Genomic DNA, 15,903 nt, shown 5'->3' on the forward strand with positions numbered 1-15,903 from the left:
CAGGAATGTAACTCGTTACACTTTGCATCATAACCAATCCTTCTCACCGAGCTTTGATTTAGTTCGCAGCAATCTCACATGGCAGCCTCGTCTATCTCTAACAGAGCCAATGAGACATCTTCCGTCATTGCGAACAGACCTGCGGAATCAAAATGCCCCTGCGACCTGTCATATGCGGGCATAATACGGAAAGTCACCAAATACACGTGGAGTTTTCATGACGATCAGTATCTGATAGAGACAGGTGAATAAACACTAAGTGGGCTGGCCTACTAGGGGTTTCTCAGGTGCGCGGATCACACCCAGACGGAGAATAACCTGTAGCGCATAAACTATAGAGAAAGAAAAAAAATCTCGAATGATTATAGAGGTTTCAATAATGGTTCGAGGTGAGAACCTGCTCCTTGACCGAAATCCTTATGCGACGGTACTTGCGAATAAGGTTAAGAATAGACAACCCTGTTTAAACCCTGCTTCTTCACCAATTCCAATCCCTGTACCGATTACTGTGGGGAGGTAGGAGGATTCATGAGCCGTGGATCTCCTCAATCATATCCCCGTTCAAGCAAGGGGCCCCATACTAGTATTGTCGAAAAGACGGGGGTGAATAGCCAACCGCATAAGAGGACGGATTTGGACCGAGGTAGGCGAGGCTTTCAAGACTCAGATATTGATGTTCAGAGCTCTGATGCAATGCGGAAAATTGACAAGGTATAATCCAAGACAATGGTCCTGACAACCAAGGATATTCCACGTGTATCTGAGTGAAGTTCTGACAACCTGCAGCTCAATCTTAAGCCTCACAGACCTTCAGTGCTACGTAGTAACAGCACGTAGTAGGTGCTTCCTCATTCTGACCCTGTCTCCGGGTTGAGGTGCTCATCTACAATATCTCCTGGCATATCGGTGGAACCTATCCCAGCAATAACAGTGCTGTCCCTACTACCCTTCCGCTCCCAAGCTGCCACTAAAACACAACGAACATCACAAGACAGCACTAGGAATAATGCCTACTCGCCGGCCCCTCTCTCGCCCGAGCATCGCCCCGTCTCCTATTACCGAAGATAGGAGATCAACTAGTTCAGCTGAGGGGCGAGTAGTTCGTTTAATAACGAGACGATCTTCCTCGTCCGTGAACTGTAGATCGTTGCCTTTCTTCTTGTTTTGATAGAGCATATCATCTTTGTTCTATCATCGAGGGTCTCCTTTCTCGTCTTGTCATTCTTTGTTAGAGATATACGTCACAGTTACAACCATGAAGCTTGGTGTGTTGGCTACTGGAGCCGCCTATGGCACCACAATGCTTCCTTCTAGCCCTCAGCAGTGTGTAAGTCATGTTTCGAGTCACCCCCTCGCCAATCGACAATTCTTGATACACATTTAACCTGCATCTTGTTCTCTTATCCCGCCACAATGAGCAACTGCTCTTATCTCTTCTCTTATCTGTATCATGGCTAACGTCACATCCAAGTGTACTGCTCTGCTAAAGGAGGCTGGTCTCTCCGATCTTGTCGTCACAAAGAATCAGTCACTTTACAATGAGCGAATCGACTCTTACTGGTCGGTCAGTGCTGCCTTGCATCCTGACTGCATGGTACTGCCCAAGACGGTACGTAATCCGAGTATATGCGTGATCCCAACCTGGAGTTCTGACATGATCCATAGCCCGATGATGTCTCAAAGGTCATGAAGGTCATCACCAAGAACCAATGCAAGTTCGGTATACGAGGTGGCGGCCATGGCAACTTTAAATTATCCAACTCTGTCGAGGAGGGCATTACAATCGACTTCGGTAAGTGATATATGGCGAACCTCGTTGTCATGATTATTAATGCTAAGAGCTACAGGTTTCATGAATGGGACCTCGTATAACGAAGAAAAGAACGTTGTTAGTGTGGGGCCTGGTGGTCATTGGCAAGATGTCTACGACACTCTTATCCCATATGGTCTTGCTGTCGCTGGGTATGTCTAATGAGTCCCAAGTCTTTTCCTATTACTTACACCCTATAGTGGTCGTGCTGGAACTGTTGGTGTCGGTGGTTTTGTGACTGGTGGAGGAAACTCTTTCTACTCTGCGTCTCATGTAAGTGACAGAACACTGAAAGTACACACAGCAGCAACTTACATATATAGGGAATGGCTTGTGATACAGTGGCTGGTTGGCAGCTCGTTCTTGCCAACGGTGATATCGTCGAGGCCAACGCTGAAGAGAATGCCGATCTCTGGCAGGTGAGTTTCTTCATAACACTACATTTCAGTCCATCATGTTAACCTCAACTAGGCCATGAAAGGCGGCTCTGGGAACCTGGGCTTGATCACAAGAATAGATCTGTATCCCATTGAGTTTGTCGACCGCAGCAACCCCTCCATTTGGGGTGGTAACCTTCTCTATAAGCCTGAGTCAGGCCCTGCAGTTATCGACGCCCTCATTGATTTCACCGCCAATGTACCCAAGGACGAAAACTCCAGCAGCATCGTGTACTGGGCTTATCTTCCCGCCTTAGCTGGTGGCACTATTCTCAACGCAGCTATAGAGAACACCAAGGGTGAGGTCAAGCCTCCTGCTTTCGACAGCTTCTATGCCATCCCTGATATCCAGGGTGACACTACTGTCACTGAAAAGCTTAGCAAGGTTACTAAGGATCTCGGTTCGGGCCAGCCTCCTCACTTCCGCAATGTCTGGTTCACAAGCTCCTTCAAGCCCAATGCTGAGCTCCTGAACTACGTCGTTGAGAAATACGACGAACTCAACCAGGCCCTCGAAGCCCTCATGCCCAGTGCCGAGTCAGAGCTCAACACGCTCTGCATGTTCCAGCCCATCACCAAGTCCATCGCCGAGAAGGGCGTCAAGAACGGCGGCAATGTCATGGGTCTAGACAAGTATACAGAGGATGGAGATGGTATCATGTTCCTCCTCACATGGGCCGCCAAGGGTAAAGCAAGCGAGGAGTCTGCTTTCCCTCTCCTCAAGGCTTACATGGACGACATCGAGACTAAGGCAAAGGAGATGGACGCTTGGTGGGCTTGGAAGTTTATCAACTATGCTCATCTTACACAAGATCCTCTATCAACTATTGGAGATGAGGCTCTTGCTAAGCTTCGTGCTGCCAGCAAGAAGTACGATCCTCAGGGTGTCTTCCAGAAGCTGCGATCTTCTGGTGTCAAGATTCCTTTTTAATCAGAATACGGTATAGATAAACGTTAGAGGCATTATAGATTGTATGTATTTTAATCACATAGATTTCATCAAGTGCGCGAAGAGGTACATCCATTTAATTATTGCTACCATGATCTTGGCAAGTTATCCATAAGTTTAAAATGGTCCAAATGATATTACCAGACTCCATGCCTACCTACCTGTTACGATATCTTTACTGACTTGTGAGGAGGCTACCAGAAGGCTCCGTAATAAGAATGCCAAGATTTAGGTTCTTCTCATTATCCTATTATTGAAATATGATGTACAGTATTGAGGTCAAACGAAATAAGATGACTGTTCCTCGTTTCTCTTCCGCAGAAGTCTCTTAGCAACGATTCTCATGTCGCGCAACACTCAGAGTTGACCTAAGCATGGCTCAATGGGTCCTTCTCAGTTCCTAACAATCTCCTCACCACCAAACCAAGTTCGAATAGGTGTAGTGCAAGTAAACATCGACAGAGGCAACGACTGCGAGGCCTGCCAAGACATATCGTCGATTCTGAGAAGAGGCATTCCTCCATTTCTCAACCAAGCCGGTAGATTTCTGGACATTGGGAGCGGCAGTGCTCTTCATGGCTGTTGAGCTTGAGATGTACCTGCGAGCAGCTTGGCTGGCAGAGGTGGAGAGGCGGCTCGTGATGGTGGGCGACATGATGTTTGTGGCGGTTTAATTGAAGGATTGGGATTGGGGTTTATATAACTCAAGTCCGTCGTATATGTAATTGAATTGTTTTTTATCGGATTGTGCTTGCTATTTTTCAATTCTACCAGAGTTGACAAACGGTCTATATATATTCTTAAGTGATATAACCCAAATACCAAATTCGGTTATGCTTAACCATAATGCCTAACGATCCCCACAACGCCTCGCTCAAACATAACAGCATTGCTGCAAACCATGACACATGATCTCATCACATCAGCCGCCTGGTCGCTTCGGTCGATTAATCGTCAGCGGTTTGAATGGTTTACGCAATCGATCCATTGAAGGCGCCGGCCCCAGACCAACTGGGCGTCTCACGCCCCCATTAGGTTTAACAGACATGAACGTCGTCGCGTGAAGACTTGAAGCAGGGTTGTTAGGCAATGCTTCTTCCTCGTCCTTTTTGTTCTCTTCCTCGGGCTCTTTTCTCGACGGCGGTCGCGGTGGTGAACTGGAGAAACAGGAGTAAGGCTTTCGAGGACCAGTGTCAACCTTGGGCACATTCGGTTTTGATAGGGGTCGTGCAGAGGGAATTTTGTGTTTTGCCAGCTCTGGATCGATCAATGGCTTTTGTGGCTCGGAGCCTGTCGGTAGTCTCGCTGGCATACTGTTTTGCCGCGACAAAGCAGACTGGTATCGCACCTGTGCAAAAGACCTAGTCTGGTGCTGTGGTAGAGGCTGAGGTTCGGACGGAGGTCGAGGCGCATCTCTTCCATGGTTGAGCCATCCAAGCATACTCTTTTGCCCGACGCTTCTTTTCGTCGATCCCTTCTTCGGCCCTGGCTTCGAGCTTGTCGGTTGTGCTGCTGCTGCAGCGGCAGCGGCGGCGTCTAGGGCAACTCTATGAGCTCCAGCGGTTGTGAAACCTGGTAAAGCAGACACGGTGAAATCAGACGATTGTTCCATCGTTGTGGCATATTCTCTCTGCCATGGAAGCTCATCTGTTTCATCGTATGAAGTGACCGGGTGCGCCGTACGCTGGCGCTTAGGTGCCCGGGAGTAATGTCGACCAGTCTCCTCGTCGTATCTATCGACGTTCTTTGGATCGACAGGATCAACAGGAAACCCGTCATCTTCAACTGAGAACATAGGAGGGAGTTTTCCGAATATTGCCTTCTCACCTGGGGCGTCTCGTCCCAAGATTTTAGCAACGCCCTCCACAACTGCTCGATCGAATGATGGCCCCTTTTTGGCGAAGACCTTGGATGCAAAAGGGGAGACAAACGGTGAAAGTTCGACCTTACTGCTCATCCCTTGCGAACCGTAGAGCGGACAGCTTAGGTACAATAGCGCTTGGGCTCGTGTCATCGCCACGTAGAGAAGACGCCGTTCCTCGTCTGTGTCTTCCGATCTTGAATGTGGTATTGATCCAGTATAAACGGAGGGCACGAAAACAACAGGCCACTCCAGTCCCTTCGCTGCGTGGATGGTCGATATAGTGATCAACGATTTCTGGTCTTTTGTGTCGCCTTTGTTCTGTGCGTCCGATGCCAATGATACGTTGGCCAAGAACCGGCCTAGCATATCATCCTCCCTCACTTGATCCACGTTCTCGATTTCTGGAAGTGCTTCTTCCTCCGGTGCGCCAAAATCTCTCATAAAATCGCTAACCAGATTAACAAACTCCTGAACGTTGGCCCATCGCTGTTCATGCTCTTCTGTGTATTCTTCCTCCAAATACTTCTTAAAATCAAGATGACCAATCAGTTGCTCTATCAAGTTGACCAGAGTGACAGGGCTGCTCTGACTAATTTGATCGGCTTCTTTTCGTAGACTCGAGATGGTCCGGATGAGTTCTGTATTGAGTTTTTGCTCCATCTTTGGCCTGATGTTGGTGTTTGCTTTACGATTGCCTCTACAGTGTTTGAGAATCAAAGTCCAGAGGCTCATGTTAGTCTGCTCTGCCTCTTCAAGAAGAGACTTGATTGTTGCTTCTCCTATACCTCTTCTTGGCACATTGATGATCCTGGCCAGCGCATCGTTGTTGTCAGGCTGGCTCACCACACGGAGATAATCTATCAGGACTTTAATCTCCTTTCGTTCATAGAATTTATGGCCTCCGATCATTCGGTATGCGACACCGGCTTTTCCCAAAGCCGATTCAATGTGTCGCGAAAGCGCAGCTGATCTCAGAAGAATCGCGACATCTTCGAAATTGAGCATATTTCCGAACATCATGATAACTCGCTTGATCTCGGAAACGATCCATTCGCCTTCGGAAGACGAGCTCTTCAGTGTTCTGAGGACTGGTCGCGCTCCCTTAGTGTGGACTGGCAGTAACACTTTCTGGTATCTCTTTTTATCCTGTTGAATAACGTTGAGAGACACATCAAGGATGGATTGTGACGATCGATAGTTTTCTTCCAGGGAGATTTCATCCGTATCAGGATAGTCTCTCAACAGCCGATAAAGGTTTCGAATCTCGGCCGATCGCCAGCCATAGATACTCTGATCAGGGTCGCCTACGATCGTGATTCGCTGGCGCGCCTGGGCGAATAACTTCATTAGCTCATATTGAATGCCGTTTGTATCCTGGTACTCGTCGATAAGGACAGTCTGAACGTTCGAAACGCAAGCTGGGTGATCTCTCAACAATTCGACACATTTGACCAGGAGATCATCATAGTCCAGCAAATTTGACCTTGTGAGTTGAGCTTGATACTCTTCATAACATGTCCTAAGCGCGGGGTTCTCCTTTTTGCCTTTCTGCGTTGGAGCTGGGACCGCATTTGGTCCTTTCGCTTTCTCTTTACTGATCCATGACCTCGCATGTAGCGGTTCAATACCGAGTTCCAGCCTCTTGCAGATTCTCTGAATGATCGCCCTCGAATCTCCATCGTCTGCAATTCCAAATTTCGAGTCTAGTCCGATGCGACTTCCGTATATGGACAAATATCTTCGGGCAATCGAGTGAAATGTTCCAAGCACAATCTTTTTTTCGCATTCCTCGCCTAGAGCTTTTCCTATACGCTCTTTCATTTCTCTGGCGGCTTTAACGGTAAAAGTTGCGACGATCACGTCGGCAGGGCGATAGCCAACTCTTTGAATCAGCCATACTACTCGTGAGGTAAGAGTATGAGTCTTTCCACTACCGGGACCAGCTAGAATTGCGACAGTTGATGCGGACGAGGTCACGGCTCGGCGTTGCGCCTCGTTCAACGACCGGAGAATCGCATCTTGTGTGGTTGAAGTGGACATGCTGGGTACGTGGACGAAGCCACGAATTGCTGTCGATTGGTCGAAGAGAATGGTATCATCGAAATTTCTATACCCATGCGAGATTGCTCGAATGGGATTACGTCGTGGTATGTAAGCCACCGGAGTCGCTGTCGTGATGTCTATCGCTTTTCAGTCGAGGGGCTTTCGCGTTGATGACAAGCAGGCATCGCGCGACGCGATGTCATTTTCGCGATGTCACGTGCAGTACAACGTCTCTGCGAGGTCACAGGGTGGGTAGGACCAAATTATCCTGAAGTAAAATTTCACGCTTCGGTTCTTATTATTGACTTCAATTAAGTACTTGCTTTATTATTGTTGATGACGGTTTATTCTGGATTCTTGTCTCACTCACACACTTACTACTCTCGTATTTGAAGAGAATATTGTGCTCATGATGCTGGACTAGCCCATAAATTCGATGCCCTTTTCAATCATAACGAATTCCTCCATTGACTCTATTAGTGGGGAAACCATTATCATCCTTCAACTCTGTCAGATCTCGTTATCATCTTCGTCACATCCCCTTTACGCTAAGGCTTCTCCCATCACTATCACTGTCACGATATGCCACATCAGTCACCGCTAAAGAGTGACAAGCAAAAGTCCAATGCTACGGTGACGTCCCACCCTGAGAGTTTGTGTTAGGTGAAGAACGATACCGTGGGACACCGTTGACATCGTTACCCAAACAGTTTTGAACACTAGGTATGAAACATAAAATTTCTACTGATGTTGTGTAACATTGCAATCTACTCATCAAGGAGGCATAACCGCATATCGATATAAACCATCAGTCCTTCTCTTTGCACAGCAGGATGCTCACCGCATAGACGTTTGTTTTACATGTGTATCAAAATCCGACATGGTCCTGAATTATGATTGTCACGTCTCCAGCAAGCAATCACCAACCATATCACCGAAGTCACTTGTACAGGGTAACATGAAGCTAGAGTCGTGCGATAGTAGTGCGACTTTACACAATAGGCGCCGTGAGAGGTATTTCTATTCGAGGGGATCAGCATGAACATCACTAGCAATGCCGAGCTACCTGATGTCACACGAAGACGAACATTCCCATTCGAAGACTTTGGCACATCACATGATGAGAGGAATAGTGGAAAATTCCACATGGTTCAGGGCCCGACAGCCTGGATGATGCAGGCAACACACACAATTGGGCCTCAAAGTGACCCTCACTGCCTAGACTGCATCGTCTATGCCGTTAGTTGAGTGATTGAAGAGTATCATCACCAATCGCTGGCTCAATGGTTGTTGGTTTGGCCCCGCAGATCCAGGAACGTGTGAGTCGGACAAGACCTCTCTTGTGATGGTGAAAAGCAAGGATCGCCCCGCCCCGCTTGGGACCCTTCAACGGCAGAAACGAGACAACCACAGAGAAGCTTAAAGCGAGAAAACACTGCAGTGTATCCCGGCAGCTAGGATTCTAGAGCCAGCGATAGGTTATGTATGTGGATAACGGTGGTTGGTAGTGGGAGCTAATAGCCAATCAGCCGCTGGCACACTATATCGCTCAGCGGTTAACCATCCAACCACAGCTCGTAGATGGCCTCGTCACACTTGGGCCCTCACATAACGCCTGCAACCACTCTGTTGCCATCACCAAGGGTATCGAGCTATTCTCAGACGTATTCTCATGCATTCGGCCGCTATTCGACGACCGCCAGTTGACTGGCGTTGTCTGCTCAGCGACTCAGCGTCCAGACCTGGATAGCTCAGCGGCTAACGCAGAGTGATAGACGATCATGACACAGCCCGCTATATACCTCGTTGAGACCGCAAGTTCCCTCTTCCGTGCATGATGTTCTTCTCTAGTGTTTCGTCTCATCGTGCTCAGGAGGTCACATCGCACAAGCTGGCTCCTCCATAAAGAATAAGTGTCTCGCCTTGACCTCGTTTCCCACGATGCTTCTCGAGGGTGTTCGCTACTCACTACAACTTGGTCTGCTTCTGCCTCTGTCACTCATTACAACAGCCCAGCCTGAACCTGTCCTATCATCGATACTCCAAGCCCGGGACACAGATAAGCCTTTGCCAGGAGGACCAATTGACACAACCTATCTGCCTGCCCAGATTGGTGGTATAATCGGAGCATACGCTGTATCATTGGTGCTGGTCGCCATAACACTGCTAGCTCTATCAAAGAAGCGGCGCGAACATATTGCAGCTGGAATTGACGAGGTCGACTTTGAAGTCCGGAAAGATATTGTCAGTCCTGACTTTCCTCCAACAGCTCTGCCTACATCTTTGAATATCATTACCGACACCGAATTTGTCAAACCGAGCTTCCAGGACTCGCACGAAGGAAATCCATACATCTATCCATCGCCGGCTTCAAGTATTGGAGCTCCCGGAACCAATCCTTTTGTCGATCCCCGTGTTGTGGCAGTAGACAGAATCATGGCTCAATCTCAGCTTGAAGACATGTACAAGCATGTCCTGGAGCACGAGGATGCAAAGAAACGAGGAGTTGTTTACGATGTTCCTCTTCCGCCCACTGCTCACCACCAACCACGCCCTTCAGCTTCGGCTTCCGTCCTCTCTCTTAAATCTTCGACATCCTCGCCATCGAAGAAGGAGAGGAGCAAGCCAGCAACACTCAACCTCTCTGCTTCTCGCGAGGAGAAGAGCCAGTCAAGGACCTCCTCATTTCTATCAGCACTACGATCACCGAAGAAGAAGCAGATGAAGGGTATGAGCATCTCATCGCCTCTAATGACCCCTCAATCGGGTGAATTTCCCCGCTATGAAGGACAGGAGATGAGCGCGATTCCTCCCCGGCATTATGCTCCGGCTGCTCCCCCTCCGGTACCCACTAATCAGGTCCCGTATGGTTCACCGGCCCTCCCGCCCAAGACCCATGCTTCACTTCCGACCCCGGATATCTCGCCCGAAAGTGTTTTGAGCATCGATGAACGTATCGGAAGTCAACTTCCTTATCCTGGCCACGCCCGGACCGTATCGCATGCACCCAGCGAGCGTGATCCCGAGTCAGCAACTTCGGAACACTCTCAAGCACCGCTGGTCGGCTTGCCATCGTCTCCAAAGCCCGGTTCACGGTTCCCATCTCTTCCCGCGTCACCCAAGCCTGGACAGACATTCCACCGTGCCAACGCGCCTTCAGCTGTACGCACTGGCGGTTCTCTGCCATTGCGTGCCTACGAACCTGCCATGGTTTCACCGAATACCATTGCCCAGACTACCAAACAGACTGTGTTCGAGAGGAAAGGACCACTATCACCAAGCGGAGCAATGACTCCGCATACAGCTGGTGCAGTACCTTATTCGCCTTATCAACCCTTCACGCCATGCATGCCTGTGACACCTTCGCTTGTAACCAGGGAGGATCGGAAGAGAATGAAACGCATGGTACCTAAGACACCGACGTTGGAGATGGTTCAGAGTTCGGATGACGTTTGGTAAACGAAATGATTGGAGTTTATGATTATTAACGGGACTCACGTTGCATTATTTCCTTTCATGTCATTGATATCAAGACATAGGGGTCTTCTTGGTTGGGGCTTACAGTATTTGGTTAGAGCTGGCCCACGGGCTTGCGGGGATTTAGTAACGGCCGCAAGGACCAGAACATTACTATTTGCATAAAATATTCACTTGTATATCATTTATTCCTGCCAAATTGATTCAGTTTCGTTCACGTTGTTTTCAATTGTGTAACGTGACACAACAGACGCGGTGTTTTCCATCTGATGTTACCCAGGCGCTAATATCTAGTATCAACTTCACGATCTCAAGATCTTGAATCGCCAATCGGAACAATTAACAAGGTGCACGTGATGATACTTAAAAAGCAACAAGCGTTAAAACTAGAGAGTGACGCAAGGTTGATTGTTTGATCATCGGGATGGATTAGGAATAGTTAGAAGGAGGATTTAATATTGGGATCACGATCATTTGGTGGCTGCGGGGACCATCTGAGAAGCGAGAATAGTGGCAGAGGAGCTGAAAGCTGAGCCCAAGACATGCAAGAATAGCCTGCGTTGTGAAACCCGAACTGATCTTCTGTTCAACGCGGATTGGCAGGGCACCAATAGTTCGGTATTTGTATGTAGCTATCCGTCGCACAGTACCTGAGAGGGTTGCACCAGACGGGAGATGACAGGTTCGAGGGATTGGGATCCAGGTTAACTCGAATTCTTCACAATGAAATCTTGGCAACCGTTATAAAGTCATTTAATTAGATACTCAAATGCTCCCGAGTAACCGTCGCTTGGGTCGTGGTCTATGCCGGCTGGAATGTAATAATTGAGTTCCTGTGAACCATGGGACGCAAGACTGAGACTCGCGTGGCTGACCCGAGACAACTCAAGTAGCACCACGGTTTATGTTTTATCTTTCAACAGTGTATTTTAAGGGGAGAGTTTGACAAAAGCAACTGAGACCTCATCAATGACGACCCGATTATGAGGATATTCTCTGCGCCTTGAGTCGAGTTTTTTTTTAATAAAATTGAATCCCTGGTCCTTGTGAGGTCTCCCATTCCAATTTGATCAAACAAAGTTGGCTTGTGCTTGACGGGTTACTAGATTTGTGACTGTGTGCACAGTGCAGAATGCGCCTCAAATCCGAATGCGAGAGGGGTAAACCTCTAACTAAAGTGGACCGTATTCCTCAGATCGCCAATACTGTACGGTCCAGGCCGTAACGCCCCTCGCCTGGAGACTTATCCCGTGCCAGTCGCTGGGCTTAGTGAGTACGCCACCAGAGATCATGGACGTTCTGCACTGTATTTAGAGTAAACACTCGAATACAAGTGGATCCCCTGAACTCATCACTCCAGTCTTTCTACAAAAGACGAGCTTGGCCAAGCGCGGACTTGACTAGGCGTCACTGGGCTGATATCCGGGTTCCATCGTACGATTTTCTGCCCTCTTCTCAAACTGAATTCCTTGCATCCATCGCTCGTCTCCGAATCATCGCCCAAATCGCCTATTCTTCCATCAGCAAGTTTACCTGCTATCCGTTGCCAGTCGAACCATAATCGCGAGACTGCGCTGCTCTTCCCTTGCTGTAGAACCCCTGTACTGTCCTTTCTCACCCGTCAACCGTTCGGCAACACCCGTTCAATCATTCGATCAGAGAGTCATTGAGACAACCATCGATTCATTCTGTGGTTGCAGCACGCCCTCACCACCGAATTTCCATCTTATCCACCGATTGATCGCCTTAGCAGAGGCTATAGGCCTGTCAAGTATTGCAGGCTGACCCTCAGCACAGCCTGTAGCTGTAGCTGCCGCTGCCGCTGTACCTGGAGCCATAGTCGTAGCTGAGGCTATCGCGGTCAAGTCCACTCTTCGGCCGAGAGAGTCAATTGAACAGGCCACACTGGGAATAGAGGCCAATTCAACCCAACTGGACAGACAACATCGACCCTTGTTCTTAGTATCGTCGGCCAAAGGCCCTCGTCTTCCCGAAAGGCCTCGCTCGACCACGGCGACTCCTTCGGGGTCACCCCAATCACTGGGTCTCTCAATCAGGCCATCGCAACTGCATTGCATGGTGCTGGCCTATCCCCATCATGCCCGGCTCCCGCTTCTCCGACATGGCCGACCATGATTCTGCCAACAGCCTTTATGGCCTTCAAGATCCGAATCTAGGTGGTTTCGTTGATGATGGCTCGGTCGTGAAATCTGACCCCTCCTCAACCTCCCTGCCCAACGATTCCTCCCGTCCCCAGACCCAGCAACAATACTACGACGCTGCATGGCAGTTCACCGGCACGCCCCCTTACGACTCGTACGACCCCTCTAGCAGCACCGCACCTCCTGCTCAGACTAGCTATCAACCTTCTCCTTGGAATCTCGCTTTCGGTCAGGATCAGCAGAACCTTCAACAGCTTCCCATCTCTACCAGTATCGACGGCCTTCCGGCAACCACTCTCAGCCCCGAATCAATCTACGCCGCTTCAAATCCTTCCCTGCGACAGGCCAGTTTCAACGACAACACCGTACTTCAACCAGCCCTTATCAGCCATCTGACTCCTGCTCTGCAGGAGAAGCTGCGCAACATCGCCATGCCGCCACATCTCCAATATCACTCCCCGAAGAGCGCCTCCAGTCCGGACTCGGCAAATGGTGAACTCAGAAGAGGTGTTTTTTCGTCACCGGATCCCGCCGATGGATCTTCGAAAGCATCGCGAAAGCGCAAGTCTTCCGCCGACCCTGAGGATGAGGAGGAGGAAGAAGAGGATGGCGACCAACCGGTGAAGAAGACCGCCCATAATATGATTGAGAAGCGATATCGAACCAATTTGAATGACAAGATCGCCGCTTTAAGAGATAGCGTTCCCAGTCTTCGCATCATGTCCAAGAGCGCGCGAGGTGAAGATACGACTGAAGATCGCGAGGAACTTCATGGTCTGACTCCAGCTCACAAGCTGAACAAGGCTACTGTACGCTGTGCGCTTTCAGCAATATTACTCACGCTAATCACTCGATAGGTCTTGAGCAAGGCGACTGAATATATCCGACATCTTGAGAAGCGTAACAATCGGCTACTCGACGAAAATGGTGCTATGCAAGCCCGAATTGCCGCCTTCGAAAAGCTTTTCATGGCTGGGGCGATGAATGGCGCCATCAGCCCTCTTCAGCAACCACCTACGCCAATCCAATATGCACAGGATGCGCAGCAATTTGTCGGCTCACCGATGGGCCCGTCGCAGGACGGCAGCGCGCAACCAGGAGGCATGATTCAAGTACCCGATGATATGAAGAGAATCATCTCACAACAAATGGCTTCTGGTCAAACATATCCTGTACCACAACAACAGTTCCGTGGTGGAAACCCCGCGCTCATTCGACAGCAGCAGATTCAACAGCAACAGCAAATGCAGCAAAATCGGTGGAACAATGCCGGTCCTTACTTTGGTAAATTGATGGTCGGCTCACTCGCCGGTCTCATGATTTTGGAGGCCATGCGTGAAGATGAAGTCAGTAATGAGAAGCCTGAAGGTCGTGGCTTGTTCGCCATGCCTATTCAGCTTCTGAAGAGTGCAGCGAGTGGCCTTGACTTGACCGTCGGAGGCTACCATCTTCATACTTCACTCCGAATTATTCTCCTACTTGGAACATTCCTTTGGGTGTTCGTTCCTTCACTATTCACACAAGCCCCGCAAAAGTCTAAGAAACCACAAGTCGGGGTCCTTCAGGCAGCGCCATCACTCGCTTCACCAATTCATGTCCGCCGACAAGCTTGGCTTACTGCTATTCAGACCGTATGGGTCCCTCGCCACAATTTCTTCCTCGAGGCGGCAGCTCTCATCTTGAAGACTCTCAAGCTCAGCCTCCGAAATGCAATTGGAGTTCATGGTTATCAAGCAATCACTGGTTTGACTGAGGAGCAGGAAACCGCTCGTGTCCAGGCCTGGAGCATTGCCCTCGACTCGCAATTGGCTGGCGGCGACGTTGAAATCAACAAGAGCCGCCTTATTCTGACACTTCTCGCTTCCGGCACTCTCCCCGACACTCCTGCCAGGCTCATGCTCAAGGCCCTTCATATCCGCGTTCTTCTCTGGGACCTGAGCCAGAACCGACTTCAACTTGGAGCAATCAACGCCATCGCTGCCAAACTTGCTCGTAGCAAGTGGAACGAGGCCCGTCAGCTAAACCGCCTTCTTACTCAACTTCACCGCGAGTCATCCGAGCAGCATGACGACGACTTGCCCGAACATCTCGCTTTGTTGGTTGAACAAGACTGCGATGAAGTGCTCAACGACGATGTTATTCAGCGAGCACACAACCTGGCCTTCAATACCGATACTGATTACAACGTTGTGACCCCTATGGATGGCATGGATTCTGTTGTTGACGATACCGCTATTGGATCTCCTCTTGATGCTGTTGCTGCCTGGTGGTCAACCCAATCCCTACATCGAACTTTGGTCGCCACAATGGAAAAGGACGAAGAAATTCTAAGCACTAAGGTTGAAGATATCGAACTCACCATCAAGGCTGCACCCTTGGGGTCAACCGCACAGGCCCGGGCTATCGTGGCACGAGCAGTTCTCGTTGATAAGGCACGCGGCGCTAACATCGCCTCTGCCTTGCAATCAATGGGCAACGAAAAGGTCGATGCTCTCTTGAGCTCTTCCATCTGTGTCGTTGACTCAAGCTTCCAGGCCTCTACTCCCGATCTCCGACTTGCCCTACGATGCGCCATGGCCATCGCTCACCTCCGACGTGTCGAATGCACTCCTGGAAGTACTCACCAAGGACTCCGCATGATTGAATCAATCATGACCCGTGGCAACGCTCCACAGATGTCTCTTCTCGGATGCACCGCAACTCTGGAGCTGATGGAGGAGCTCTACGAGCACAAAGCAGCCGCTGAGACTTTCCAGGCCTCTCTTGAGCGACTATCTGGTGGTCTTCGTCTATGGATGGGCGGTGCTCCCGGGGAGAAGTGTGGCGTTGCTTCTGATGTACGAGAGAAGGTCGTCAACCGGTGCCTGGCCATCAACAAGAGCATGGTGGGAATTGATTCGGATACTGGCTACGGAAGCCTTGATGAATGTGAAGACGACGGATGTTAGACGACCAGAAGCAATTTTTCCCTTTAATTTTTTGTTTTTACAAGCGACATACACACCCATACACTTTTCCGCCACTTCACTTCCATCACCTCACCACTATCTATTCTGCTTGTTGCTCTTCCGAGATGACTATCTGTACGAAAACGGTTATTAGATTGGTGGGAAATCCCGGGGCTTATTATTCACGGAGTTTTAACTTGGCAACGGGTAAAA

General features: G+C 49.5%; 4 protein-coding genes across 4 annotated transcripts; 3 read left to right on the forward strand and 1 right to left on the reverse strand.

Annotated features, from left to right (window-relative positions):
* Positions 1-1,092: 1,092 nt before the first annotated feature.
* BKA55DRAFT_607062 (uncharacterized protein) lies at positions 1,093-3,298 on the forward strand. Its single transcript, XM_046196605.1, has 7 exons — positions 1,093-1,327; positions 1,472-1,609; positions 1,666-1,792; positions 1,848-1,962; positions 2,011-2,083; positions 2,134-2,229; positions 2,282-3,298. Exons 1-7 carry the CDS (start codon positions 1,256-1,258, stop codon positions 3,176-3,178), a joined length of 1,518 nt encoding a protein of 505 aa, XP_046053923.1. The 5' UTR covers positions 1,093-1,255; the 3' UTR covers positions 3,179-3,298.
* Positions 3,299-3,908: 610 nt separating this feature from the next.
* On the reverse strand, positions 3,909-7,260 carry BKA55DRAFT_558130 (P-loop containing nucleoside triphosphate hydrolase protein). The gene has a single exon (XM_046191852.1). It carries the CDS (start codon positions 7,098-7,100, stop codon positions 4,119-4,121), a length of 2,982 nt encoding a protein of 993 aa, XP_046053924.1. The 5' UTR covers positions 7,101-7,260; the 3' UTR covers positions 3,909-4,118.
* A 1,784-nt stretch (positions 7,261-9,044) lies between these two features.
* On the forward strand, positions 9,045-10,562 carry BKA55DRAFT_685668 (uncharacterized protein; the record flags this gene model as incomplete). The annotated part of the gene is made up of 1 exon (XM_046198827.1): positions 9,045-10,562. One exon carries the CDS (start codon positions 9,045-9,047, stop codon positions 10,560-10,562), a length of 1,518 nt encoding a protein of 505 aa, XP_046053925.1.
* A 2,116-nt stretch (positions 10,563-12,678) lies between these two features.
* Positions 12,679-15,690, forward strand: BKA55DRAFT_535135 (uncharacterized protein; the record flags this gene model as incomplete). The annotated part of the gene is made up of 2 exons (XM_046189669.1): positions 12,679-13,551; positions 13,600-15,690. The coding sequence occupies 2 exons, from the start codon at positions 12,679-12,681 to the stop codon at positions 15,688-15,690; spliced, it is 2,964 nt and encodes a 987-aa protein (XP_046053926.1).
* Positions 15,691-15,903: the final 213 nt, after the last annotated feature.

Source organism: Fusarium redolens, assembly GCF_020744475.1.
Source record: "Fusarium redolens strain MPI-CAGE-AT-0023 chromosome Unknown BKA55scaffold_3, whole genome shotgun sequence".
Lineage (NCBI taxonomy): Eukaryota > Fungi > Ascomycota > Sordariomycetes > Hypocreales > Nectriaceae > Fusarium > Fusarium redolens.

What these genes read in the sequence shown, in the direction of transcription:
- BKA55DRAFT_607062 (XM_046196605.1), top strand. Translation starts at nt 1,256, where the DNA reads ATGAAGCTTGGTGTGTTGGCTACTGGAGCCGCCTATGGCACCACAATG. An exon ending in TATGGTCTTGCTGTCGCTGG is followed by an intron (nt 1,963 to 2,010) that starts GTATGTCTAATG and finishes TACACCCTATAG; the next exon opens with TGGTCGTGCTGGAACTGTTG. An exon ending in CTTTCTACTCTGCGTCTCAT is followed by an intron (nt 2,084 to 2,133) that starts GTAAGTGACAGA and finishes TTACATATATAG; the next exon opens with GGAATGGCTTGTGATACAGT.
- BKA55DRAFT_558130 (XM_046191852.1), bottom strand. Translation starts at nt 7,100, where the DNA reads ATGTCCACTTCAACCACACAAGATGCGATTCTCCGGTCGTTGAACGAG.